The 26,459-nt window shown below is 46.7% G+C and overlaps 1 protein-coding gene across 10 annotated transcripts in view; it reads right to left on the reverse strand.

The window, feature by feature from the left end:
* The window catches only part of ARHGEF39 (Rho guanine nucleotide exchange factor 39), a 69,138-nt gene that overhangs the window by 15,202 nt on the left and 27,477 nt on the right, over window positions 1–26,459 (reverse strand). For 9 of the 10 annotated variants that reach the window (XM_043547054.1, XM_043547055.1, XM_037902527.2 and 6 more), the window contains 4 exons: window positions 21,020–21,114; window positions 19,572–19,692; window positions 11,954–12,072; window positions 11,444–11,514 (listed from right to left, as the gene is read on the reverse strand). In XM_043547054.1, the coding sequence (XP_043402989.1) occupies window positions 11,444–11,514; window positions 11,954–12,072; window positions 19,572–19,692; window positions 21,020–21,114 (406 nt within the window). The remainder of the gene's footprint in view (window positions 1–11,443; window positions 11,515–11,953; window positions 12,073–19,571; window positions 19,693–21,019; window positions 21,115–26,459) is intronic. The other variant, XM_043547056.1, reaches the window with a different exon arrangement.

The following is a 26,459-nucleotide window of genomic DNA, read 5'->3' on the forward strand; positions in this document are numbered from 1 at the left end:
GTCCTGTCCGCTGTAGAGACATGTGGCTTAGGATGGAAGACCAGGAAGTGAATGGACTGACTGAGATGGAACTCTGAGACCACTTTCAGAAGAAACTTAGGGTGAAGGCATAATGAAACTTTGTATTTTTGGAATACTGTATATGGTAGGTCGGCCATTGTGGACGCCAATTCGCTGACCCGCTTAGTGAAAATGATGGCAATGGGAAGGATGACCTTCATGGATAAGGTGAGAGGGAGCACGTGGCCAGGGACTCGAAGGGAGGTCTGGTGCGGGCAGAGATTACAAGATTGAGGTCCTGGTGTGGGGATAGTAGTTTAAAGGAACGATGGGAAGTTATTTGTCAGCCCTTTCAGAAAGGGTAAACATTGAGTGTCTGTCAACCAGTGGGAGGAACGTACTAAGCGCTGCCAAGTGGACTCAGACCGAGCTGATGGCGAAGCCTGAGGTCCTAAGTTCCAGGAGGTACTCCAGGACGGTAGGAATGAAAGATGTCACTGAAGGGGAAATAGAAGTGTTGTGCCCAGGAAGTGAAATGCTTCCATTTCACTGTGTAGAATGCCTATGTGGAAGCTCGTCTGCTGAGCGTAAGTATGTGCTGCACTGGTGTCAAGCAGGCAATGTCTACGTGCAACCACCATCCAAAAGCCAGGCCAGGAGGCAAAGCAAGCCTGGGCAGGGATGTCTGACTCTGCCCCAGTCCTGGGTGAAGAGATCCAGCAGTGTGGGGAGGTGGATTAGGGGATGGGTGGAGAGTCTGAGCAGGTCTGGAAACCAGAACTGTTGGGACCAAAATGGGGCTATTAACAGGACCATGGCCCAATCGTGTTGGATCTTGCGCAGTACCAGGGGAATGGGGCGGGGGAGGGAGGAAGGCGCAGTGGAGGCCACCTTGCCACAGAAAGAGGAGAGCATTGACTTAGGAATCACGCCCGTTGGCCCCCCGGGAGCAGTACATAAGAACAGCCATACTGGGTCAGACCAAAGGTCCATCCAGCCCAGTATCCTGTCGACCGACAGTGGCCAAAGCCAGGTGCCCCAGAGGGAGTGAACCTAACAGGTAACGATCAACTCGTGGCGAACGGGGGAAGTCCCAGATGACTGGAAAAAGGCTAATGTAGTGCCAATCTTTAAAAAAGGGAAGAAGGAGGATCCTGGGAACTACAGGCCAGTCAGCCTCACCTCAGTCCCTGGAAAAATCGTGGAGCAGGTCCTCAAAGAATCAATCCTGAAGCACTTGCATGAGAGGAAAGTGATCAGGAACAGCCAGCATGGATTCACCAAGGGAAGGTCATGCCTGACTAATCTAATCGCCTTTTATGATGAGATTACTGGTTCTGTGGATGAAGGGAAAGCAGTGGATGTATTGTTTCTTGACTTTAGCAAAGCTTTTGACACGATCTCCCACAGTATTCTTGTCAGCAAGTTAAGGAAGTATGGGCTGGATGAATGCACTATAAGGTGGGTAGAAAGTTGGCTAGATTGTCGGGCTCAACGGGTAGTGATCAATGGCTCCATGTCTAGTTGGCAGCCGGTGTCAAGTGGAGTGCCCCAAGGGTCGGTCCTGGGGCCGGTTTTGTTCAATATCTTCATAAATAATCTGGAAGATGGTGTGGATTGCACTCTCAGCAAATTTGCGGATGATACTAAACTGGGAGGAGTGGTAGATACGCTGGAGGGGAGGGATAGGATACAGAAGGACCTAGACAAATTGGAGGATTGGGCCAAAAGAAATCTGATGAGGTTCAATAAGGATAAGTGCAGGGTCCTGCACTTAGGACGGAAGAATCCAATGCACAGCTACAGACTAGGGACCGAATGGCTAGGCAGCAGTTCTGCGGAAAAGGACCTAGGGGTGACAGTGGACGACAAGCTGGATATGAGTCAGCAGTGTGCCCTTGTTGCCAAAAAGGCCAATGGCATTTTGGGATGTATAAGTAGGGGCATAGCGAGCAGATCGAGGGACGTGATCGTTCCCCTCTATTCGACATTGGTGAGGCCTCATCTGGAGTACTGGGTCCAGTTTTGGGCCCCACACTACAAGAAGGATGTGGATAAATTGGAGAGAGTCCAGCGAAGGGCAACAAAAATGATTAGGGGTCTGGAACACATGACTTATGAGGAGAGGCTGAGGGAGCTGGGATTGTTTAGTCTACAGAAGAGAAGAATGAGGGGGGATTTGATAGCTGCTTTCAACTACCTGAAAGGGGGTTCCAAAGAGGATGGCTCTAGACTGTTCTCAATGGTAGCAGATGACAGAACGAGGAGTAATGGTCTCAAGTTGCAGTGGGGGAGGTTTAGATTGGATATTAGGAAAAACTTTTTCACTAAGAGGGTGGTGAAACACTGGAATGCGTTACCTAGGGAGGTGGTTGAATCTCCTTCCTTAGAGGTTTTTAAGGTCAGGCTTGACAAAGCCCTGGCTGGGATGATTTAACTGGGACTTGGTCCTGCTTTGAGCAGGGGGTTGGACTAGATGACCTTCTGAGGTCCCTTCCAACCCTGATATTCTATGATTCTAAGTGATCTCTCTCCTGCCATCCATCTCCACCCTCTGACAAACAGAGGCTAGGGACACTATTCCTTACCCATCCTGGCTAATAGCCATTAATGGACTTAACCTCCATGAACTTATCTAGTTCTCTTTTAAACTGTTATAGTCCTAGCCTTCACAACCTCCTCAGGCAAGGAGTTCCACAGGTTGACTGTGCGCTGTGTGAAGAAGAACTTCCTTTTATTTGTTTTAAACCTGCTGCCTATTCATTTCATTTCGTGGCCCCTAGTTCTGATACTATGGGAACAAATAAATAACTTTTCCTTATTCACTTTTTCCACACCACTCATGATTTCATAGACCTCTCTCATAACCCCCCTTAGTCTCCTCTTTTCCAAGCTGAAAAGTCCTAGTCTCTTTAATCTCTTCTCATATGGGACCCGTTCCAAACCCCTAATCATTTTAGTTGCCCTTCTCTGAACCTTTCCTAATGCCAGTATATCTTTTTTGAGATGAGGAGACCACATATGTATGCAGTTATTCAAGATGTGAGTGTACCATGGATTTATATAAGGGCAATAAGATATTCTCAGTCTAATTCTCTATCCCTTTTTTAATGATTCCTAACATCCTGTTTGCTTTTTTGACTGCCGCTGCACACTGCATGGACGTCTTCAGAGAACTATCCACAATGACTCCAAGATCTCTCTCCTGATTAGAGGAGGGGGAGCTTGCAGTTTTTGCAAGTGGCAAAAAGGTCCAAGTGACGGGTGCCCTACGCTTGGCAGAGGCAGCAGAGAGTGGGGTTGTGTAGCTTCCACTCACGATTGAGGTACCCGATCCGGCTGAATGTGTCCACCAGAGTTTTCTGCATTCCCGGGAGGTATGTCATGCAGAGTGTGACACTGTGGCAGATATACCAGTTCCAGAGGCAGATGGTCTCCACACCGGGTGACCAGGACTTGGTGCCTCCCTGCCTGTTTATGTATGCTGCTGCAGTGGTATTGTAGGAAAGGAGATGAACATAGCATGCTCGGATAAAGGGCAGGAATGCAAGGCAGGCAAGGCGGATTGCCCACACCTTCAGGATACTGATGTGCATGTGGGCCTTGTGCCGAGTCCAAGCCCCTGGGATGGCATGGCCATCCAGGGTGAGCACCTGAACCAGCTAGGGAGGCATCTGTAGTGAGGGTGGTGGTTGGGATGAGAGTGGGGCAGGGGGTGCCTATCATCACTTTGGAAGGGTTGGTCCACCAGGTGAGTGGCCTGGACTAGACTTGGGACAATCAATGTGACATCCAGGTGGTCAACATGGAGCCTGCAGACTGATATGAGCCACAACTATAGACAGCGCATGTGCAAGCGGGCATGCAGTGTCACATGGGTGCAGGCTGCCATGTGGCCAACGAGGCAGAGACAGTGACACACCGTGGTGTGTGGGTTGCGACACAGGACTGCTGTCTGGGTGGCAAAATGGCCTGCCGGGAGAAAGGCGCGAGCTGCCATGGAATCCAGGCATGCCCCAATGAAGTGGATTGTCTGTGTTGGGAAGAGCATGGATTTTTCCTTGTGGATTTGGATACCAAGAGTGGCAAGGAGAGAACAAAGAGCGCAGATGGCTGACGTCATCTCAGTGAGGCAGTCATCTAAGGAAGGGAACACAGAGTACCCCAGCCGTCTTAATTGAGCTGCCACGACCACAAAGACTTTGGTGAAGACCCTTGGGGCTGTTGCAATGCCGAAGGGGAGGACTCTGAACTGGTAGTTGTTGTCACCCATGCAAAAGCAAAGAAACTTGCAGAGGGCTGGGCAGATGTCAGGGTGGAAATACGCATCCTTCATGTTGAGAGCTGTGAACCATGACCCCTGGGCGAGGTAGGGGATGATGGAAGCGAGAGTCACCATACAGAACTCAGTTTTCATGATGTGTTGAGTAGTCAGAGATCGAGAAGGGGATGAGAAAGTATGGGGAGTAGAAGATTTTGCTGACTAAGGGATTAGACACTGGTTCTATTGTGCCTTTCACAAGGAGGGTGTCTGCCTCGTGTTGTAGGAGGTTGCAATGAGAATCCCACTAGGCATCTGGCGGGGCGGGAGGCGCGCAGCGGGAAGGGAAAGCAATTTGATTGAGTAACCGTGCTGCATGATCTCTAATACCCAACAGTCCGTGACAAGGATGTGGAAAAAGCTAATGTGCTCAATGCTTTTTTTGCCTCTGTCTTCACTAACAAGGACAGCTCCCAGACTGCTGCGCTGGGCATCACAACATGGGGAGTAGATGGCCAGCCCTCTGTGGAGAAAGAGGTGGTTAGGGACTATTTAGAAAAGCTGGACGTGCACAAGTCCATGGGGCCGGACGAGTTGCATCCGAGAGCGCTAAAGGAATTGGCGGCTGTGATTGCAGAGCCATTGGCCATTATCTTTGAAAACTCGTGGCGAACGGGGGAAGTCCCAGATGACTGGAAAAAGGCTAATGTAGTGCCAATCTTTAAAAAAGGGAAGAAGGAGGATCCTGGGAACTACAGGCCAGTCAGCCTCACCTCAGTCCCCGGAAAAATCATGGAGCAGGTCCTCAAAGAATCAATCCTGAAGCACTTACATGAGAGGAAAGTGATCAGGAACAGTCAGCATGGATTCACCAAGGGTAGGTCATGCCTGACTAATCTAATCGCCTTCTATGATGAGATTACTGGTTCTGTGGATGAAGGTAAAGCAGTGGATGTATTGTTTCTTGACTTTAGCAAAGCTATTGACACGGTCTCCCACAGTATTCTTGTCAGCAAGTTAAAGAAGTATGGGCTGGATGAATGCACTATAAGGTGGGTAGAAAGTTGGCTAGATTGTCAGGCTCAAAGGGTAGTGATCAATGGCTCCATGTCTAGTTGGCAGCCGGTGTCAAGTGGAGTGCCCCAGGGGTCGGTCCTGGGGCCGGTTTTGTTCGATATCTTCATAAATGATCTGGAGGATGGTGTGGATTGCACTCTCAGCAAATTTGCGGATGATACTAAACTGGGAGGAGTGGTAGATACGCTGGAGGGCAGGGATAGGATACAGAGGGACCTAAACAAATTGGAGGATTGGGCCAAAAGAAATCTGATGAGGTTCAATAAGGATAAGTGCAGGGTCCTGCACTTAGGACGGAAGAACCCAATGCACCGCTACAGACTAGGGACCGAATGGCTAGGCAGCAGTTCTGCGGAAAAGGACCTAGGGGTGACAGTGGACGAGAAGCTGGATATGAGTCAGCAGTGTGCCCTTGTTGCCAAGAAGGCCAATGGCATTTTGGGATGTATAAGTAGGGGCATAGCCAGCAGATCGAGGGACGTGATCGTCCCCCTCTATTCGACATTGGTGAGGCCTCATCTGGAGTACTGTGTCCAGTTTTGGGCCCCACACTACAAGAATGATGTGGATAAATTGGAGAGAGTCCAGCGAAGGGCAACAAAAATGATTAGGGGTCTGGAACACATGACTTATGAGGAGAGGCTGAGGGAACTGGGATTGTTTAGTCTGCAGAAGAGAAGAATGAGGGGGGATTTGATAGCTGCTTTCAACTACCTGAGAGGTGGTTCCAGAGAGGATGGTTCTAGACTATTCTCAGTGGTAGAAGAGGACAGGACAAGGAGTAATGGTCTCAAGTTGCAGTGGGGGAGGTTTAGGTTGGATATTAGGAAAAACTTTTTCACTAGAAGGGTGGTGAAACACTGGAATGCGTTACCTAGGGAGGTGGTAGAATCTCCTTCCTTAGAAGTTTTTAAGGTCAGGCTTGACAAAGCCCTGGCTGGGATGATTTAATTGGGGATTGGTCCTGCTTTGAGCAGGGGGTTGGACTAGATGACCTCCTGAGGTCCCTTCCAACCCTGATATTCTATGATTCTATGATCTTGTCCCAATCATGGACAAATAAGGCAAGATGGTCCCCAAAGGTTGCGGGGCCGGGGATGGTGATGTGGGGGGTTCGCAGGTCTCAACATCCACATCAAAACCGTCCCTTTGGTGGATGCCATGGTGCTGCAGAGGAGGTGGCGGTGGCTGAGTGTCGCAGACACTGTGACTGAGCATGCTGTTGTGCAGGCTCCTGATACCGGGGGTAGGTGGCCTGGTATGGTGCATAGGAGCATAACTGGATTGCTTTTGACCAGGTGCCAGGATGTATTTCCCAAGAGACCAGAGTGTTGCTCTAAAGTCCTTCAGAGAGTGGAGGGACTTGTCTGTCTTCACTTAGAACAAACTGTCCTTGTCAAAGGAGGAGGTCCGGGATGATGGTCTGGATCTCCCTGGGGAAGCCAGAGGACTGCAGCAAGGGACTGGAAGGATGTATTTGCTGCATCCACTGCAGCTTGGAGGTTGACCTTGGCCATCAGGCGACCTTCCTCCACTGGGGCCTGGAAGTGCTGCTGTTTGTCCTATGGCAGATCCATAGCTTGGCATAGTTATGAAAGTCATACTTCGCTAGCAGAGTACAGTAGTTAAGAGATGTGGAACTGCAGGGCTGTGGAGGAGTATACCTTATGGCCCAGGAAGTCGAGCGTTTGGCCGCCATAGGGGTTAGAAGCTCCTCACCCATTCAGTCACCGTGTGCACCACTACCAAAGTGTGTGTGGGGTGGGGGGAGGAAGAGAAAAAAGAAAGTCACCCCCTTGGATGGGACAAAGTACCAACGTTCCGACCTCTTAGGCATGGGGGTACATGAAACTGGTGTGTGCCGGACTGCTTATGCAGATTGGAAGATAGCGTGACGTGCGATGGTCCCCTGGGCTGGAGGATGTCCAACAGCTGGTGGTGTTGGTCCTGGACTTCCTCTAGAGGTGCCCAAGTCCAGAAACTCCTGCTGCAGCACCTCTTGGTGCTGGCAGTGATCAATAGGGCTCTGTGTTTGTAGCGGAAGTCATGGAGTCGATGACTTTCTGTGACCTCCATAACTTCTGCGGTGGCCAATGTGGCTGCCCCCAGGCCTGCCCAAGCAGCTGGCTACAGGAGTGGCTCTTCAGCCAGCTCGGGTGACCCTGCAGTCAGCTGCACCAGCCGCTGTTAGAGCAGCCCCGGGCACCACCCAAGCAGCAACTGGTGTGACTGGCCCTGGGGACCACCTGAGCAGTGATCTTAGGGGCAGCTGGAGCAGCCACTTTTGGCGGACCCTGGCAGCGGTCCCTGGAAACAGCCACTATTGGTGAACCCTGGCAGCAGTCCCTGGGTGGCCGGAGCAGCCCTTGCTCAATGGCCCCTGGACAGACGGAGCAGCCACTGATCAGCAGCCTCTGGCAGCTGGAGCCGCTGGCCCTGTCCCCCCCAGCAGCGGCCCCCACTTTTCACCACCAGCAGGCCCCAGCTCCTCCTGAGGCACCCGCCTCCAGCAGTGCTCTCCCCAAAGATTTAGTCAGGAGTATTTATAGTATCAGTCATGGACAGGTCACGGGCCGTGAATTTTGATTTATTGCCCGCGACCTGTCCATGACTTTTACTAAAAATACCCATGACAAACTGTAGCCTTAATCATCAGGAGGCAAGAGGGCTGGGGAAATCAGGGCTTCGTTGGGAGAGGATGAGACAACCATTGGTATTGGCTCCCACTCAGTCTCTGTTTCCGGTGCGAACTGGGCATTTCCAGCACAGGAGCCCAGACAAAAGCTTGCGAGACCTGGGAAGGCAGATATGGGCAGTGTTACGGGTCCCTGGGTGGCCATTGTGCCCAGTGGGTTGGGTCCCAAGGATACAGAGGCCCCAAGGGTATCTATACCAGGGCATCTATACCAGGGCAGTAGTGCCCAAATATATCCTGCCTGGTGCAGCGGTCACACCTGGGAGTCTGAACTGCACAGGGACACAGGGGAGAATGACGGTTCCTCTGCAGAACAGCCACCTGAGTCCAAAGAGAACTCCGGTAGCGGTGGAGCCCTCAGTGCCAACGGCCGAAGTGCAACTGCCAGGTGTGGTCTCTGGCCCAAGAGAAGCCAAAGAAGCGGTGTGTCCACTGGCGTAGGGGGCTGTTGTACCAAGAGCAGTGGAAATGGCAGGTCTGGATGCGCCATTGGGAGCAGAGGCTTGATGCACCCGGGTGTCTAGGAGACATTTCTCCGACAGCTGGAGTGTGGAGGCATGTGCAGTGTGGAGACTCTGGTTGTGATGGAGGTGCATGCCATGGAGGGCTGTCGTGTACCTTTTGCCTCTTAGCTTTACCCCTGGAAGAGAGGAGCTTAGGTGGGGTCCACATGCAACGTCTCACCCGACATGGCATGGCTCAGGGACCAAATGCTGTGCTTAGTGGAAGTCTGCAACAGGGACATGCCGCGATGCCCATTAGAGAGCTTATGACCCTCATGCTTGGACTTGTCCTGTGCTAGTGATACCATCGGATCCAGACAGGAAGTAGTGGGAGGGGCACTCACCACTGGTGAAGGACAGTGCACCGTTGGTTGCACTGGATCCGGATCGGATTCCACAAGTGGATAGCCTCCTCTTCCATAAGGAATTTCCGGAATCACAAATCGTGGGTCCATGAGGGAAAAGACTTGCAGATCTCACAGTGTGCAGCAAGATGTGCAACCCCCAAGCAGTACAAGCAGCGGCAGTGCTTGTCGTTCATTGAGGACGAGCGAGGGCGCAACACAGTTTTTGAACCCAGAACATAGGGCATGGTCCTCAACGAAGTTGGGGTGGGCCCCGAGTGGGGCAAAACCAACTACACTAACTAACTATGAACTATCTACACAAGAAGATTAAACAAGCTAACAATATACACAGACAAAGCATTCTCATAGCAGACTACAAGCATGGAGGAAAGAAGATTCCGACTCCAACCATGTGGCGGTGCTAGGGAACTGAAAGACTGTCGTCCCGCACAGCCTCTTATAACCTCACCTGGAGCACGAGGCAACGTACGACACACGTGCAAGTCAACAGATATTGCTACTGAAAACTTCTGGCTCTGGCGCATGGCGTGCATGCCCACCTGCGTTTCAAATACTTATAGGACTATCACTTGAAGAAAAATCAGATTCTCAGACCAGAAGGGACCACTGTAATCATCTAGTCTGATTTCCTGTGTAGCACAGGCCATAAAACTTCCCCAAAATAATTCCTAGAGCAGATCTTTTATAAAAACATCTGATCTTTATTTAAAAATGGTTAATGACGGAGAATCCACTATGATCCTTTGTAAATTGTTTCTATGATTAATTACTCTCACTGTTAAAAATGTAGGCCTCATTTCCAGTCTGAATTCATCTAGCTTCAACTTCCAGCCATTGGATCATTTTGTCAACTAGGCTGAAAAACCCATTATTAAATATTTGTTCCCCACGTAGGTACTTAGACTGATCAAGTCACCCCTCAATCTTCTCTTTGTTAAGCTAAACAAATTGAGCTCCTTGTGTCTATCATAAGGCAAGTTTTCTAATTTTTCAATCATTTCTTGTGGCACTTCTCTGAACCCTCTTCAATTTATCAACATTCTTCTTGAATTGGACACAGTATTCCAGCAGCGGTTACACCATTGCCAAATATAGAGGTAAAATAGCCTCTTTACTCCTCCTCAAGATCCAAGTTTATGGATCCCAGGATCGCATTAGCTCTTTTGGCCACTGTGTCACACTGGGAGCTCATATTCAAATTATCCACCAAGACCCCCAAATCTTTTTTTAGAGTCACTGCTTCCCAGGATAGAGTCCCCCATCCTGTAAGTATACACTACATTCTTTGTTCCTACATGAATTCATTTACATTTAGCCATATTGTTTGCTTGTGGCCAGTTTACCAAGAGATCTAGATCACTCTGTCCTCTTGATTACTTACCACTCCCCTAATTTGTGTGCTATCTGCAAACTTTATCAGGGTTAATTTTATTTTCTTACATGTCATTGATAATTATGTTAAATAGCATAGGGTCAAGAACTGATGCCTGCGGGACCCCACTGGAAACAATAATGTTTACCCATTTACAGTTACATTTTAAGACCTATCAGTCAGTTTTTAATCCATTTAGTATGTGCAACGTTAATTTTATACCATTCTGGTTTTTTAATCAAAATGTCATATGGTACCAACTCAAACACCTTACAGATATCTAAGTATATTATGTCAACACTATCCACTTCATCAACCAAACTTGTAATCTCATAAAAAAGATATCAAGTTAGTTTGAAAGGATCTATTTTCTGTAAACCCATGTTGATTTACATTTATTATATTACTATCCTTTAGTTCTTTATTTTTTGAGTCCCATATCAGCCATTCCATTATCTTGCCTGGGATCAATGTCCGGCTGGCCATCCCATTTTTTACCCTTTTTAAAACCTGGCAAGACATTTGCTTTCTTTCAGTCTTCTAGAACTTCTCCAGTGTTCCAAGATTTATTGAAAACCAACATTAATGGTCCAGAGAGCTCCTTGGCCAACTCTTTTACAACTCTTGGAAGCAAATTATTTGGACCTACTGATTTAAAAATATCTAACTTTAATAGCTTCAGTTTAACATCCTCCAGATATACCAGTGAAATGGAAAGAGTGTTATCACCATATGGTGAAACTATATCATCTGTTTTTCCCCAAATATAGAACAGAAATATTTATTGACCCCCTCTGCCTTTTCTGCATTATTATTGATAATTCTACTATTTCCATCTGATAATGGACCAATACCATTGTCAGGATTCTTTTTGTTCTGAATATACTTTAAAACTCTTTATTGTCCTTAACTTTGCTATCCATAGATTTCTCCTTGTGTCCTTTGGTGCCATTATCAATGTTTTACAATTCTTAACTTCTGATTTATATTCGTTACTACCAATTTCTCTTTCTTCTACTGGGGGGAGAGGGGGGGAAGAGAAGGAAAGAGAGAGTAATCTACTAGATTTCAGCACCGAAAAGGGTTTGAGGTCAGAGAGATTATTAAAATCTGATTATTGTTAGCAAAAGAAATAATCCAGAACAAGGTTTGGAATCTACATCATACTTGCAAGGTGCTGGAACTCCACACTATCCGGGCTGGAGTTCTCCATCAGGTCTCTGAACAAGTGCTTGTATCTAAGACAGACAGGATAAAGGGGTGTAGTCACATTTCATATACAGTCACCATCAGCAGCATCTCCTATTGTTGATAGTACAAGGGATGAGAAAGTTCCAGCTTTTGGAAAGGGAGGACTAATCAGTCAGTCTTGAAGCACTTCCCCTCGCTCAGTACAGTCAGTTCCCCCTTCTTCTCCCCACATACACCAAATGTTTATCACAATCTGGAGAGACCTCAGATAACTGCATAGCTCCCTGTATCCCCACCACACACACACCTTGGAATCTGTGTGGGCTGCGATGGAATGTTCTGACCTGGGGTCACTACAGCCACTCCACCTCTATCCACCAGCAACAGACTACAGTTCCATGGGGTCCCCTCTCTTCACCTCTGATTATTCCTAGTACTAATCTTGGTGCTAAAATGACATCTGAAGGCTCAAGGCTGCTTCCTTACTGATGGAGCCTCTGCAGTGGCAGAGGGAGCAGATCCTCCAGCTGCCATCCCAGGAACTCAGGTCGAGACTCTTGAAGCTTCTTAAACCGGCAAAATGCCTTATTCTTCTTCACCTGCTCCTGTGTGTGACCAAGCAAAGATGAAACATAGGTTTGAAGTACCAGAAAGAAGCAGTATATTTTAGTGGTTTGAGTGGGGACTCTAGGAAAGAACATCTACTTACCCTACAGTAACTGGGTTCTTCAAGCTGTTGAGAGCCACAGACTACATTACAGGTGTGCATGCACCTTACGCATGTGAGACATTTTGTTGTGGCTCGCAGTGTCCATCGGGATGGCGCATGCACCCTTGTGCCCCCTCCCATATGAAGGCAGAAAGGGTAGGGTTCCCATGACCCTCACTTGCAGTCCAAAGCCTGGGTTGCTGAGTGATCTGTACTGAGTTTGGATCTATTCAATATCATCATAAATGAGTTAGCTAATGGGATAGAGAGTATACTTATAAAGCTTGTGGATGATACTAAGCTTGTGGAGGGGGTTTGCAAGCACTTTGGAGGGCAGGATTAGAATTCAAAATACTCTAAAAAACTGGAGAAATGGTCTGAAATAAACAGAATGAAATTCAATACGGATTAAGGCGAGATATGATAGAGGTCTATAAAATCATGACTGGTGTGGAGAAAGTAAATAAGAAAAAGTGTTATTTACTCCTTCTCATAACACAAAAACCAGGGGTCACCAAATGAAATTAATAGGCAGCAGATTTAAACAATAAAATGAAGTATTTCTTCACACAACTCACAGTCAACCTGTGGAACTCTTTGCCAGAGGATGTTGTGAAGGCCAAGACTATGACAGGGTTCAAAAAAGAACTAAATAAATTCATGGATGATAGGTCCATCAATGGCAATTAGCCAGGATGGGCGGGATGATGTCCCTAGCCTCCGTTTGCCAGAAGCTGGGAATGGGCGACGGAATGGATCACTTGATTACCTATTCTGTTCATTCCCTCTGGGGCACCTGGCACTGGCCACTGTTGGAAGACAGGATACAGGACTAGATGGACCTTTGGTCTGACCCAATATGGCCATTCATATGTTCTAAGGAAAAGTGCACCATACTACATTTAGGAAGGAATAATCAACTGCACAAATACAAAATGGGAAGTAACTACCTTGGAAGGAGTACTGCAGAAAAGGATCTGGGATTATAGCGGATCGCAAACTAAATATGAGTCAACAATGTAAAAGTGTTGCCAAAAAAAAAAAAAACTGTATATCATTCTGGGATGTATTAGCAGGAGTGTTGTAAGCAAGACACAAAGTTATTCTTCCACTCTACTTAGCACTGATAAGGTCTCAACCAGGAATACTGTGTCCAGTTCTGGGCACCATACTTCAGGAAAGATGTGGACAAATTGGAGAAAGTCCAGAGAAGAGCAACAAAGGTCTAGAAAATATGACTGAGGAGGAAAGATTGAAAGAAAATCAGGTGTATTTAATTTGGAGACGAGAAGACTCAGGGGGGACATGATTATAGTCTTCAAGTACATGAAACGCTGTTGTAAAGAAGGGCATGATAAAATTGTTCTCCTTAACCACTGAGGACAGGACAAGAAGTAATGGGCTTAAATTGGAGCAAGGGAGATTTAGGTGAGACATTAGAAAAAACTTCCTAAACGTAAGGGTAGTTAAGCACTAGAACAAATTACCTAGGAAGGTTGTGTAATCTCTGTCATTGTCTACTCTGTTCTTAAAAACCTCCAAACAACGGTCAGGTATGGCGTAGATAATATTTTGTCCCGCCTCAGTGCAGGGGACTGGATAGATGACCTGTCAGTCTCTTCCAGTCCTACATTTCTATGTTATCACAGCGCCGATCCCCTTCAGCACAGCTGATTTCAGAATCAGGTGGAGAGCCTAGAGTGAGAGATAGGAGGCAGAAAGGATCACACAAGGGAGGGGAAGACAGAGCAGGATCTCAAACATATTAGGTTGGGATCCTCACTGGCGCAGTGCTAATGGTCAAGTATCACCACTGAAGTATCAAGGTCTGGTGTCATGGCAACAATCCTTCTGCCGCAGCCATGGTGATGGTAAAAAGTTCTTTTCTCTCCTCTCCCTGAAGTCTTTTTAAGGACCCACAAAAAGGCAATGAGTAGAATAAGCCATCCTCATTATTCTTACAAGTAATTAGGCCATATTTCCAATGTACCGATTTTAGTTAATTAATTTCTGCTCTTCTTTTACACCAGTCATAATCTTAACACAGTACTTGAGCATTATCAATAGACTCTTTCTTTAAATTAATTCAGTCTGTCTCCTTCCCATATCTTTTCTTCAAGAGTTTTATATAACAGATCATTATGACTATTCATAAACCTTTACCCACTTTTCATTAGTTAGGCTAATAATTAATGTAGGCCTGCTAGGCCTCACTTATAACAACAAATGGGACACCTTTCACTAAGGTGGAGGGGTGAGGATTCCCAAGGAATGCAAAATTGCTTTAGACAATTTCAAGTGAGTGTAGGTAGATCAGTCAGTCCTCTTGTAGAATAATTCCAGGCTCTCAAAGGGCCATGTCCTCATTTGTGGCTTGTACCTCTTGGGGGATACCCAAAGCCTGAAGCCACAATTCTCTCTGCATGGTCACTGCAGTGATTGTGGACACAGCCATGATATCCGAGACATCAGTTGCCCTTCCTGTGTTATGTGTTTTAGCTCCTCTCTGCTCTCATAAGCAAGCTTAGCCACAAAGGGTGTCACCCTGTCCCTAGTCAAATCATATCTGCCCAGTAAGGCCTGGTAGTTGGCCACCCTCAACTGAAGTAAAGCCAATGAGTACAGTTCTCTTGCAAAAAGATCTAAATGTTTGGGATATTTGTGTTTTGGTATGCTCTTGATAGAACGTATCTTCCCTTGAACAGCCACGATAACTAGGGAGCCAGGGTTGGCATGGGTATAAAAGTATTCAAACCTCAAGAGGGGTAACTGGTAGGTACCATTTCTCAATTAGTTTTGATGTTGGTGTTATAATGACTGGTGTCTACCACAGAGTTCTCGCTGGATCTAGGAGCCCCTCATTTACGGGGAGGGCGGGCAGGACCAACAGAAAATGTCAAATAGCTTGTGGGATTTTTCAGAGATGACTGCAGTCTCTGTCTCCAAGGTGTCAGAAATCTGCATAAGGAACTCCTGAAAAGCCTTGAAATCATCCAGTGCCAGGTCTACCGTCTCATCCAGCAAAGATAGAGAAAGATCCTTAGCAAGTGACAAAGGATAGTGGCACACTTCTGAATCTTGCTCCTTTTGGTGCTCCAGCGACATGTCTTGCTAGGAAAGCCACTTGAGCGAGTGGATTTTCTCCTCCTCCATGATGGCAGGCACCAGCTCTTTGAGGCTTGTGAAGGTGGGCCCCAATAGGTGGCATCCTGTATGTGTATCAGTAGCGAATGGGTTGCTGGCTGGACCAGTGGTTGAACTCTGTAGAAGTCCTCAGGTTTCTCAGTGGCAGCCCTCATGGAACTTAGAGGGGAGCTAAGTTCCCTCTAAGCTGCATGGCTGCGTAGCTGCCTATTAAGCCCCACACATCACCTCCATATTGGTGCACATAAAATTAATTTTGCACATGGACGTAAAAAATTAGAGGGAACACTGGAGGGGAAGCAAGAAAAAAGTGTGCTCTGGGGATGGAGAGGAGTGGCACACCTCCTCCATAGGCGATGCTGCTGGTAGAGTGCTGTCAGTACCAAGATCTGTGTCAATATTTGTGCATTCTGAGTCCGTTCTTCCAGAGCCAGAGTCGACATTGGCAGGGACACTGCTGGTATTGGGCCCAGCAAAGTCTGCTGCATCACAGTCTGCTCCTTCTTGCCAGTCCTCAACACCATGCAGGACCTGGCCGGCTTGCTTCCCTAACATTTTCTTGTACCTCTGAGAGGACACCAACCTCCTTCTCAAGCTCCCTCTCCAGTGCTCAGAGAAGCCGCCTGTTGCACTCTGCTTCAGCTTCCGAGGTGTCAACTTCAGTGTCAAGACTTAGTGGTTTCAGTACTAGAGGGAATGCCGGTACCGAAGTCAATGCCGGCACCAGGTCTTGTCTCAGCATCATTTTTCCCTGCAGAGGTCTTCAGAGTTCCCTGCCGTCTTGATTGATTGCTGGACAATGTGGGCTTGAGTGTTAGAAGGGTCTTAGAGCCTGGTTTTTCTGGAGCAATCTGATCCAGGAGGTGCATCTTAGGACTTGACAGTCCTTGAAGAGAAGGATAGGCAGACCAAGCACCTGCTTAGGATATGGGATTCTCCTAAGCAGAACACGCACCTGCTGTGCCTCTTTTAGAGGAATTAGTCCAAAGGATGGGCAAGGCTAAAAACCTCTGGGTTTAGAGTCCCACGTTTTTAGTTCTTTGTACAGGGGAATGTGTATCTGTGGAGGGGAAGCAGGGGATGTACAGGGTGGTCTGAGCAGTAACATTTGATTCAAACAAGTATTAGAACAGATTAGAGTGATAGGTTGTTCTGAAGATTCTCAGAAGTTTTTGAGGTGTTCAAGCCTGAGCTGAGGTGTAGTGGGTGAGACACCAGCTGGATTCCATCTTGCTGCCACGGAAGTAAGAAGGAACAGAGAGGATCATAGAAGATATGGGTTGGAAGAAACCTCAGGAGGTCATCTAGTCCAACCCCCTGCTCAATGCAGGACCAACCCCAACTAAATCATCCCAGCCAGGGCTTTGTCAAGCCAGGCCTTAAAAACCTCTAAGGATGGAGATTTGAGTCTCCATCACCTCCCTAGGTAACCCATTCCAGTGCTTCACCACCCTCCTAGTGAAATAGTTTTTCCTAATATCCAACCTAGACCTCCACCACTTCAACTTGAGACCATTCTTCCTTGTTCTGTCATCTGCCACCATTGAGAACAGCCTAACTCCATCCTCTTTGGAACCCCACCTTCAGGTAGTTGAAGGCTGCTATTAAATCCCCCCTCACTCTTCTCTTCTGCAGACTAAATAAGCCCAGTTCCCTCAGCCTCCCCTCATAAGTCATGTGCCCCAGCCCCCTAATAATTTTTATTACCCTCTGTTGGATTCTCTCCAATTTGTCCACATCCTTTATGTATTGGGGGGCCCAAAACTGGATGCAATACTTCAGATGTGGCCTCACCAGTGCCGAATAGAGGGGAATAATCACTTCACTCAAACTGCTGGCAATGCTCCTACTAATGCAGCCCAAAATGCTGTTAGCCTTCTTAGCAAAAAGGGCGCACTGCTGACTCATATCTAGCTTCTCATCCACTGTAATCCCCAGGTCCTTTTCTCCAGAACTGCTGCTTAGCTGGTCCCCAGCCTGTAGCTGTGCATGGGATTCTTCCATCCTCAGTGCAGGACTCTGCACTTGTCCTTGTTGAACCTCATCAGATTTCTTTTGGCCGAATCCTCCAATTTGTCAAGGTCACTCTGGACCCTATCCCTACCCTCCAGTTTATCTACCTCTACCCAGCTTAGTGTCATCCACAAACTTGCTGAGGGTGCAATCCATCCCATCATCCAGATCATTAATGAAGATGATGAACAAAACCAGCCCCAGGTCAGACCCCTGGGGCACTCCACTTGATTCCGGCTGCCAACTAGACATTGAGTCATTGATCACTACCCTTTGAGACTGACTATCTAGCCATCTTTCTATCCACCTTATAGTGCATTCATCCAATCCATACTTTTTTAACTTGCTGGCAAGAATACTGTGGGAGACCGTATCAAAAGCTTTGCTACTGTCAAGGTATATCACATCCACGCTTTCCCCATATGCACAGAGCCAGTTATCTCATCATAGAAAGCAATCCGGTTGGTTAGGCATGACTTGCCCTTGGTGAATCCATGTTGACTGTTCCTGATCACCTTCCTCTCCTCCAAGTGCTTCAAAATGGATTCCTTGAGGACCTGCTCCATGATTTTTTCAGGGACTGAGGTGAGGCTGACCGGTCTGTAGTTCCCCAGATTCTCCTTCTTTTCTTTTTTAAAGATGGGTACTATATTTTCCTTTTTCCAATCGCCTGGGACCTCCCCCGATCGCCATGAGTTTTCAAAGCTAATGGCCAATGGCTCTGCAATCACAACAGCCAACTCCCTCAGCATCCTCAGATGCATTAGATCCAGCCCTATGGACTTATGCATGTCCAGCTTTTCTAAATAGTCCTTAACCTGTTCTTTCACCACTGAAAGCTGCTCACCTCCTCCCCATACTGTGCTGCCCAGTGCAGCATTCTGGGACCTGACCTTGCCTGTGAAGACTGAGGCAAAAAAAGTATTGAGTACTTCAGCTTTTTCCCCGTCATCTGTCAGTAGGTTGCCTCCCCCATTCAGTAATGGTCCAACACCCCTTTTACGCCCTTGTAAAAGAGAACGAAGAGTCACTGGGAACATCCACCATCCTGATGGACACGACTAGTCAAAAAATATCTGGTCCTGTGCGTGAGACACATGTACACTTACAGTGGGATCCAGACTGACACATACCTAAAGAACCACCAGAACTCCCAAATCCTATCTAAACGCATCTGACACTAACTGATTTTGTGACATTCGGCAAGCCACTTCTCCCTCTCCAAGCCACCATTTCCCACTTTCAGAGAGGATAACAGTACTGACACACCTCATAAACGTATGTATGTGTGTGCATGAGAAAGATAAACTAGTTCTTATAAATACTTTTTAAAAGAGTGTCTAAAGTAGATCTAGGAGTGAAGAGCTCACTAATTTCACTTGTCACCAGTTTAATATGATGTGGAGATGCAGCCTTGCATCATCTTATGGTGAGAACTAAAAACAAGTGTATCTGAGAGATGTGCCTATCCTCCAAGGAGGCCAACAGAGTGCATGTATGCATGCACCCAGAGGTGGGCAAAAGCACATCCTTAATGCTTCCCACCACAATGTCTCCGGAAGTTGGGAAATCTGCACTGATATTAAAATTTTAAAAAGTCAGAGGGTCAAGGGGGTCCTTCTGAGGAAGACTTTTACCCTTCATGCAATTCCCCTAACTTTAGAATACAAGTCATTTAAAAGAGGATTTTATGTAAGACATACTATGTGTTTTGAGAGGGACCTGGCAAGAATGGAAGGGAGGTCTCTTCCCCATCTCCTATAGGAGAAGGTAGATTTGAGGAGGTGGCAAAGAAAAGATATCCTAGCTGGGAGTCCCCCTGTCAGGGTTCTCTTGGTGCTTTACCCAGTAATGGAAAAGGCTAGGAGCTCTGGTAATTCTCCAGCCAATTCTGGTAATTGTCCAGCTCCTCCTTCCTAATGATTCCTTTTCAAATTCCCTTGACTGGTGAGTTCGCACTGAGCCAGCCAAAGGAGGAGCAGGAGCCAAATTCCCCAAAACCGGAAGGGAAACTCTTGATTTTAGAAGAGGAAAAGCTGTGCTCCCTCATGATCCCCCTTTATTTAAATCTCTAGTTTTGAAAGTGTGACGTGCTAAATAAGTACTGAATATTTCATCATGGGGGGGTGGGGAGGGGTAACAGTTTGGAACAGGAAACAACTGGTCCCTCACTGCTATCTCTGGAATGAAAGAGTGGCATGGCACAAAAAAAAAAAAAAGGGCAGATGGGGCACTCACCTGCAGGGTTTTCTTAGCTTGCTCCAAGTTTTCAGCATAGTGGCCATAGAGCTCCATATTCTGACAGAAACCCTCCAATCCTAGCCCCAAGTGCCCTCTCTCCAAGTGAAACAGCAGAATCCTGTGTGCAACGACAGCAACTCAATGAGAGGGCTACATGATCACCAAAATTGCCTTGGCTCCCTCTAGTCTAAGCTCTGTTCTATCCATCATTTTGGGGTCTGTCACCCCTCTCACACCCAGAAATTAAATCCAGGATTCATACTCAAGGGATCCAGTAGGAACTAAACAGAATATTCTCTAAAACATTGGAAAGCTCACTTTCTATGGCTAAAAAAACCCTACCCAGCAAGTGACCAGAGTGTGGGTAGGCATATGAATAGTTTAATAATATAGTACCTTATATGCGCAATAGCTTATGGCTAATATAAAAATATATATAAATTTAGAATCAATAACTCCAAAAACCAGAAACAAATTTTAAACACACAACTTAAAATACAAAATTAGCCCTTCTCTAAAATCAGTTACACCTGTAAAATCACCACCCGTAAAATGATATATGCAATAAGAAAAAAAAAATTAGGAATACATTATTTCACTGAGGTCAAAGGTAGCCTCTCTTTCACATACTTTTTCTTATTTTTATGGCTGATCAGGCAAATAGGGGAACAGCCCAAATATCTGAAACATTTTCTGTACATAGCAAATATTCTAATTTCTGAGCTGACATGGTAAAAGGCATCTGGACCAGGAATGGAGACAAACTATATATTTCTCAGATGGCAGTACAGGTTACAAGACAACAAACAGCATGATTAGTTTTCAACCTGGCTAGACTGAGATGGACAAAGAATTATGTCTCTCAGTACCAGCATACCTCACTTCCAAATAGGCCATCTCTGTAGCATGGAAATGGAGGCCTATAAAGGCCCTCCCCTTAATAGACTGTTGTTCAAAATTCGTGACTGAGTCCCCAATGAAGTGATCAGACAGCGGAGTGAAGTGCAGGACATCGTTAAGAGCAGGTATAGTAAAATGCGATGAGCCGGGCATATAGCGAGGCTCACTGACAATCGATGGACTGCAGCTCGTTGCTGAGTGGTACATACGGGAACTGAAACGACCACTCAGCCGACCTCCAAAGAGATGGGAAGATTTTATCGTGAAAAGACATGGCCACACATGGAGAAGGAAGGCCAGGATACGAGAAGAATGGAAGACGTGTTGTGATCGGTGCAATCTATACAAGGGCTGAAGGGCCAATCCATCAAGGTGATCAGGGTGTTCAAAATATCCAAATATTTCTCATAGCTATGGATTATCTGGATAGATGTGCGCAGGTCAGCAGCTCCCTGGGCACATCTCCAAGCCCCACCAATGTTAGTTATCTTCCACCGACGCACTCTCCCACCCATGTGTGGTACTCCCTCAAGCCGGTCACTTACTGGCTGGTGCAATGTATGGATTCCAGGCGACCGAAGATGGCTTCCCGCACAGCTGGCTGCAGTGTCCCTTTGGCCTTCAGAATTGTCACAAAATACTAACCAGGAAAGAGAAGTACACAGAAGGGTTATAGCCACAGTCCACACAAGGAAGCAGCTACACTCAGCCCGCAGCAACACCAAGAAACTGCAGGACCCCCGACCCTCAACAGCAGTGAGAGCAAGCATAAGAGAGCTCCTACCCTACTGGCATCAAGAAGGTAAGGCTATTCCTCAGTGACTGTCTTTCCCCATCATCGTACGCAGGCGATGAGCGCCCAAGGCAGCCCCACTGCTACCCCCAGGAAAAGGTCAGCAACTCTTAGGGCTTTATAGTCTGTTATTTTGTTTCACGACAACAAATGAGAATATTATCACCTTCCTTATAAACTTAGTTTATTCCTCACTGGACCATCAAACTTTCTGGGCCAACCCCCTCATACCAGCAACCATGCCACTGCACTGGAGGACCTTGGCCAGCACAAATTTATTTGAAAACTCACAGGTCTCAGAGCCATGAGCAGAGGTAGACTGCACAGAGCTGGACGGGGTTTTTTTTTTTGTTTAAGTATGTTAAGATTCTTTTTGTTCCTAAGTGGTAGAATTTTCAATAATACAGAAAAGGAAATGTTCAGTAAGTGCTCCTGTTCTTTATTTGGAAAAAAGCCAGATGATATAGTCTCAGCATCATCTGATGAAGAAACTTTCTTGTCCAACAGTAAGTTGGGAGGCTGTTAAACAGCAGCTACTAAAGTAAGATATTTTTAAAATCAGCAGGTCCAGATAATTTGCATCAAAGAGTTCCAAAAGAACTGGTGGAGGAGCTCTTGGAATCCTGGGGAAGTTACAGAGGACTGGCAGAAAGCTAATGTTGTACCAATTTAAAAAAGGGTAAAGGGATGACCTGTGCAATTATAGGCGTGTCAGCCCAACATAGATTCCAGGAAAAGAAAAGCATTGGGTGATACAGGATTTGATTGATAATTATATTCCTTTAATTCTTTAATACTGGATTTAGGGACACTGGTTTAAGTTTGGCTGATAAAGGTAAGGAAAGCATAAAATCATAGACACATAGGACTATAGAAAATCTTGATGGGTCATTTACTCCAGTCCCCTGCACTGAAGCAGGATTATCTAGACTGTCCAGATGGTGTTTGTTTAACCTATTCTTAAAAATCTTCAGTGACCACTCTAGTTAATTTGTTCCACTAATTAACTACCCTTACAGTCTGGAAGTTTTTCCTAATGTCTAACCTAAATCTCCCTTACTGCAATTTACGCCCATTATTTTTTGTCCTGTCCTCAGTGGATAAGGAGAACAATTTTATCGCGCTTCACTTTATAACAGCCTTAAAGACTGCTATGCTCCCCTTTAGTCTTCTCTTCTCCAGACTAAACAAACACAATTTTTTTCAATCTTTCCTCCTCAGTCATATTTTCTAGACCTTTGTTGCTTTCCTCTGGACTTTCTCCAATCTGTACACATCTTTCCTGACGTATGCTGCCCAGAACTGGACACAGTACTCCCGGGTAAGACCTTATCAGTGCTGAGTAGAGTGGGAGAATTACTTCTCATGTCTTGCTTGCAACATTCCTGCTAATACATCTCAGGATGATATTTGCCTTTTTTTTTTTTTTTGGCAACAGTATTACATTGTTGACTCATATTTAGTTTGTGATTCACTATAACTCCAGATCTTTTTTGTAGTACTCCTTCCTATGTAGTGATTTCCCATTTTGTATTTGTGCAATTGATTATTTCTTCCTAAATGTAGTACTGTGCACTTTTCCTTACTGAATTTCATCCTATTTATTTCAGATCATTTCTCCAGTTTGTCAAGGTCATTATTCTATTCCTGTCCTCCAAAATGCTTGTAATCCTCCCCTCTGCTACCCCCAGCTTGGTATTGTCTGTAAGCATTATAAGTGTACTCTTTATGCCATTATCCAACTTATTTATGAAGATATGGAATAGAATCAAACCCAGGACAGACCCCTATGGGACCCCACTTGATATGCCCTTTCAGCATGACTGCGAATCATTGATAACTCCTGCGTACAGTTTTCCAACCAGTTGTGCACCCAGCTTACAGCAGGATTGTCTAGGCCAGTGGCTTTTAGCCTTTCTAGACTACTGTACCCCTTTCAGGAGTCTGATTTGCCTTGTGTACTCCAAGTTTCAACTCACTTAAAAACTACTTGTTTACAAAATCAGGCATAAAAACACAAAAGTGTCACAGCACATGATTACTGAAAAATTGCTTACTTTCTCATTTTTACCATATAATTATAAAATAAATCAATTGGAATATAAATATTGTATTTATATTTCAATGTATAGTATATAGAGCCATATAAACAAGTCACTGTGTGTGAAATTTTAGTTTGTACTGATTTTGCTAGTGCTTTTTATGTAGCCTGTTATAAAACTAGGCAAATATCTAGATGAGTTGATGAACCTCCTGGAAGACCTCTGCATACCCACAGGGGTATGCATATTCCTGGTTGAGAACCACTGGTGTAGGCTATATGTCCCTAGTTTGCTTATGACAAGGTTGTGTTAAACAATATCAAAAGCCTTATGGAAGTCGAGATATGTCATATCTACTGCTTCCCCCTATCCTCAAGGCTTGTTACTCTGTCAAAGGAGGACATTAGGTTGGTTTGACGTGCTTTGTTCTTGACAAGGTAATGTAATAGACCTAGATTTCTGTAGGGTATTTGACTTGGTACCATACAACATTCTGATTAAGAAGCTAGAATGATATACAAATCAAATCAACATGGCACATGTTAACTAGATTAAAAAACTAGCTAAATGACAAGTCTCAAAATGCAATCGTAAATGGGGAATCATCATTGAGTGACCGTTTCCAGTTAGGTCGCGCAGGTATTAGTTCTTGGCCCTTAACTAGTTAACATTTTTATCAATGAACTAGAAGAAAACAAAATCATCACTGATAAAGTTTACAAATAGCACAAAGATTGGAGACGTGGTAAATAATGAGGAGGGCAGGTCACTGATACAGAGCTATTTGGATCACTTGGCAGATTGGGTGCAAGCAAACAATGTGTTTCAATGTGGCTAAATGTAAAGTTATCCATTTAGGAGCAAAGAGTCTAGGCCAGGGATCGGCAACCTTTCAGAAGTGGTGTGCCGAGTCTTCATTTATTCACTGTAATTTAAGGTTTCGCGTGCCAGTAATACATTTTAATGTTTTTTAGAAGATCTCTCTCTATAAGTCTATATATTATATAACTAAACTATTGCCGTATGTAAAGTAAACAAGGTTTTCAAAATGTTTAAGAAGCTTCATTTAAAATTAAATTAAAATGTAGATCTTACGCCACCGCCCCGCTCAGCCCGCTGCCAGCCTGGGGTTCCGTTCACCTAGGCCGGCAACAGGCTGAGCGGGGCCGGAGACTGAGTGGGGCCAGCGGCCAGGACCCCAGACCGTCAGTGGGCTGAGCGGCTCGGCCAGCTGCCGGCCCCACTCAGCCAGGGTCCCGGCTGCCGGCCCCGCTCAGCCCGCTGCCAGTCTGGGATCCCGGCCCTGCCCACATAGAGTGGGTACCTACCTTCTCCCTGGTTCTAGCCCATTCTCTTCCTCTCTGCACTGAGCTGAAGGTGAGAGTGCACTGAGCACAGAGCTGGGGTGAAGGTGCAGGCTGAGTGTGGGAGTGCACTGAGCACAGGGTCTGGCCAGGAGCTAGAATGAGGGAGGGGGCTCAGGGTTGGGGCAGGAGGTTTGGGTGTGGAGCGCTTACCTGGGCAGCTCCCATTTGCTGTGAGGGGTGCAGGTGGGAATGTGAGGGGGTGGGTGGGTGCAGGAACTCCCATTTGGTGCTCAGGGTGGGGGTGGGAATGTGGGGGGTGCAAGAGTCAGGGCATGGGATGTGGGGGGGCTGGGGGTGTGTGAGGAGGGTGCAGGAGTCAGGGCAATGGGTGTGAGGGGGGCTGGGTATGTGTGGGGGGTGCTGGAGTCAGGGCTGGGGTCGTGGGGGGGTGCAGGGATCAGGGCAGGAGGCTGCGGTGTGTGGGGGGTCAGGGAAGAGGGCTGAGTGTGTGTGAGGGGGGTGCAGGGGTCAGGGCAGAGGGCTGGGGGTGTGGGCTAGGGTCATGGGGGTGCTCCCAGCTCCCTGCCCAGAGTGGCTCACGGCAGGGGGCTAGAGGGGATATGCCCTCATTCCACGCTCCTTCCCTAAGGCCCCATCCTCTCCTCTTCTCCACCTCCTCCCTGGCGCAGCAAGTGTGCTGTGGCTCCGCTTCTCCTGCTCCCGCACAAGGGCCATCAGCTGATCAGTGGCAGGGAGGGAGAGGAGGAGAGGCAGGAACCCAGCATGCTGGGGGAAGAGGCGGGGGAGGGGGGAGCTTTCCTGCCCTGCAGCAGCAACCGCCAGGACCAAGCTCCTTCACCCTGCCCCCGCGCGACAGCTGGGACCCAGCAGGCAGCAGCGTGCCATTAAAAATCGGTTCACGTGCCATCTTTGGCACGCAGGTCATAGGTTGCCGACCCCTGGTCTAAGCCATGGTTATAGGATAGGGGACTTTATCGTTGGAAGCAGTGACTCTGAAGAGGATTTGGGCGTCATGGTGGATAATCAGCTGAACATGAGCTCCCATTGCAATGCTGTAGCTGAAAGAGCTAATATGATCCTTTTATGACAAGAGGAAACGCAAGTTGGATAAAGAAAGGTTTTTAATCTTTGTATTTGGCACTGGTGTGGCCACTACTGGAATACTGTGTCCAGTTTTGGTGTCCGCAATTGAGAGAGAATGCTGATAGACTGGAGAAAGTCCAGAGAAGAGTCACAAGAATGTTTAAAGGATTAGAAGACATGCCGTACAGCAAAAGACTCAAGGAGCTGAACCTTTTTAACCTCAAGAGAAGATTAAACAACAACTTTTTAACAGTTTGAAGCCTCCTGATGCTCCTAATGGCAGGTATGCATCTCTGCAACTCTCACAGATCACTACAGAAAGCACTCTAGGTCCTCTATTGGTTTACAGCAGTGTTTCTGCTGTAAACACTGGGTTTACAGTGGGTTTGGGCTGGGGGTGGGGGGGGTGGGGTCACAAGGGTAAGGCCGGCGTTAGGGGGTGACAAGCAGAACAATTGCCAAGGGCCTGCAAACTAAGTTACATGCTTGAGCCCTAGGCTCCCTGTGTTACAGAGCCCCAGACAATTGCCTGCTTGCCACCCCCTAACACCAGCCCTGAGTATTATTAATAATTTACTTACTGATATTTAAAGGAGGGGGTCGCAATTTTTTCAAGTGTCAATGATGGTGGTGGTGGTCACAATTTATTTATTTTTAAATCCAAAGGGGGTCACCAGCACAAAAATGTTGAGAAACACTGGTTTACAGAGTTCCAGTCCCACCCCAAACCATAGTCTTA

The sequence above is a fragment of the Chelonia mydas genome, chromosome 5, assembly GCF_015237465.2.
Source record: "Chelonia mydas isolate rCheMyd1 chromosome 5, rCheMyd1.pri.v2, whole genome shotgun sequence".
Taxonomy (NCBI): Eukaryota; Metazoa; Chordata; order Testudines; family Cheloniidae; genus Chelonia; species Chelonia mydas.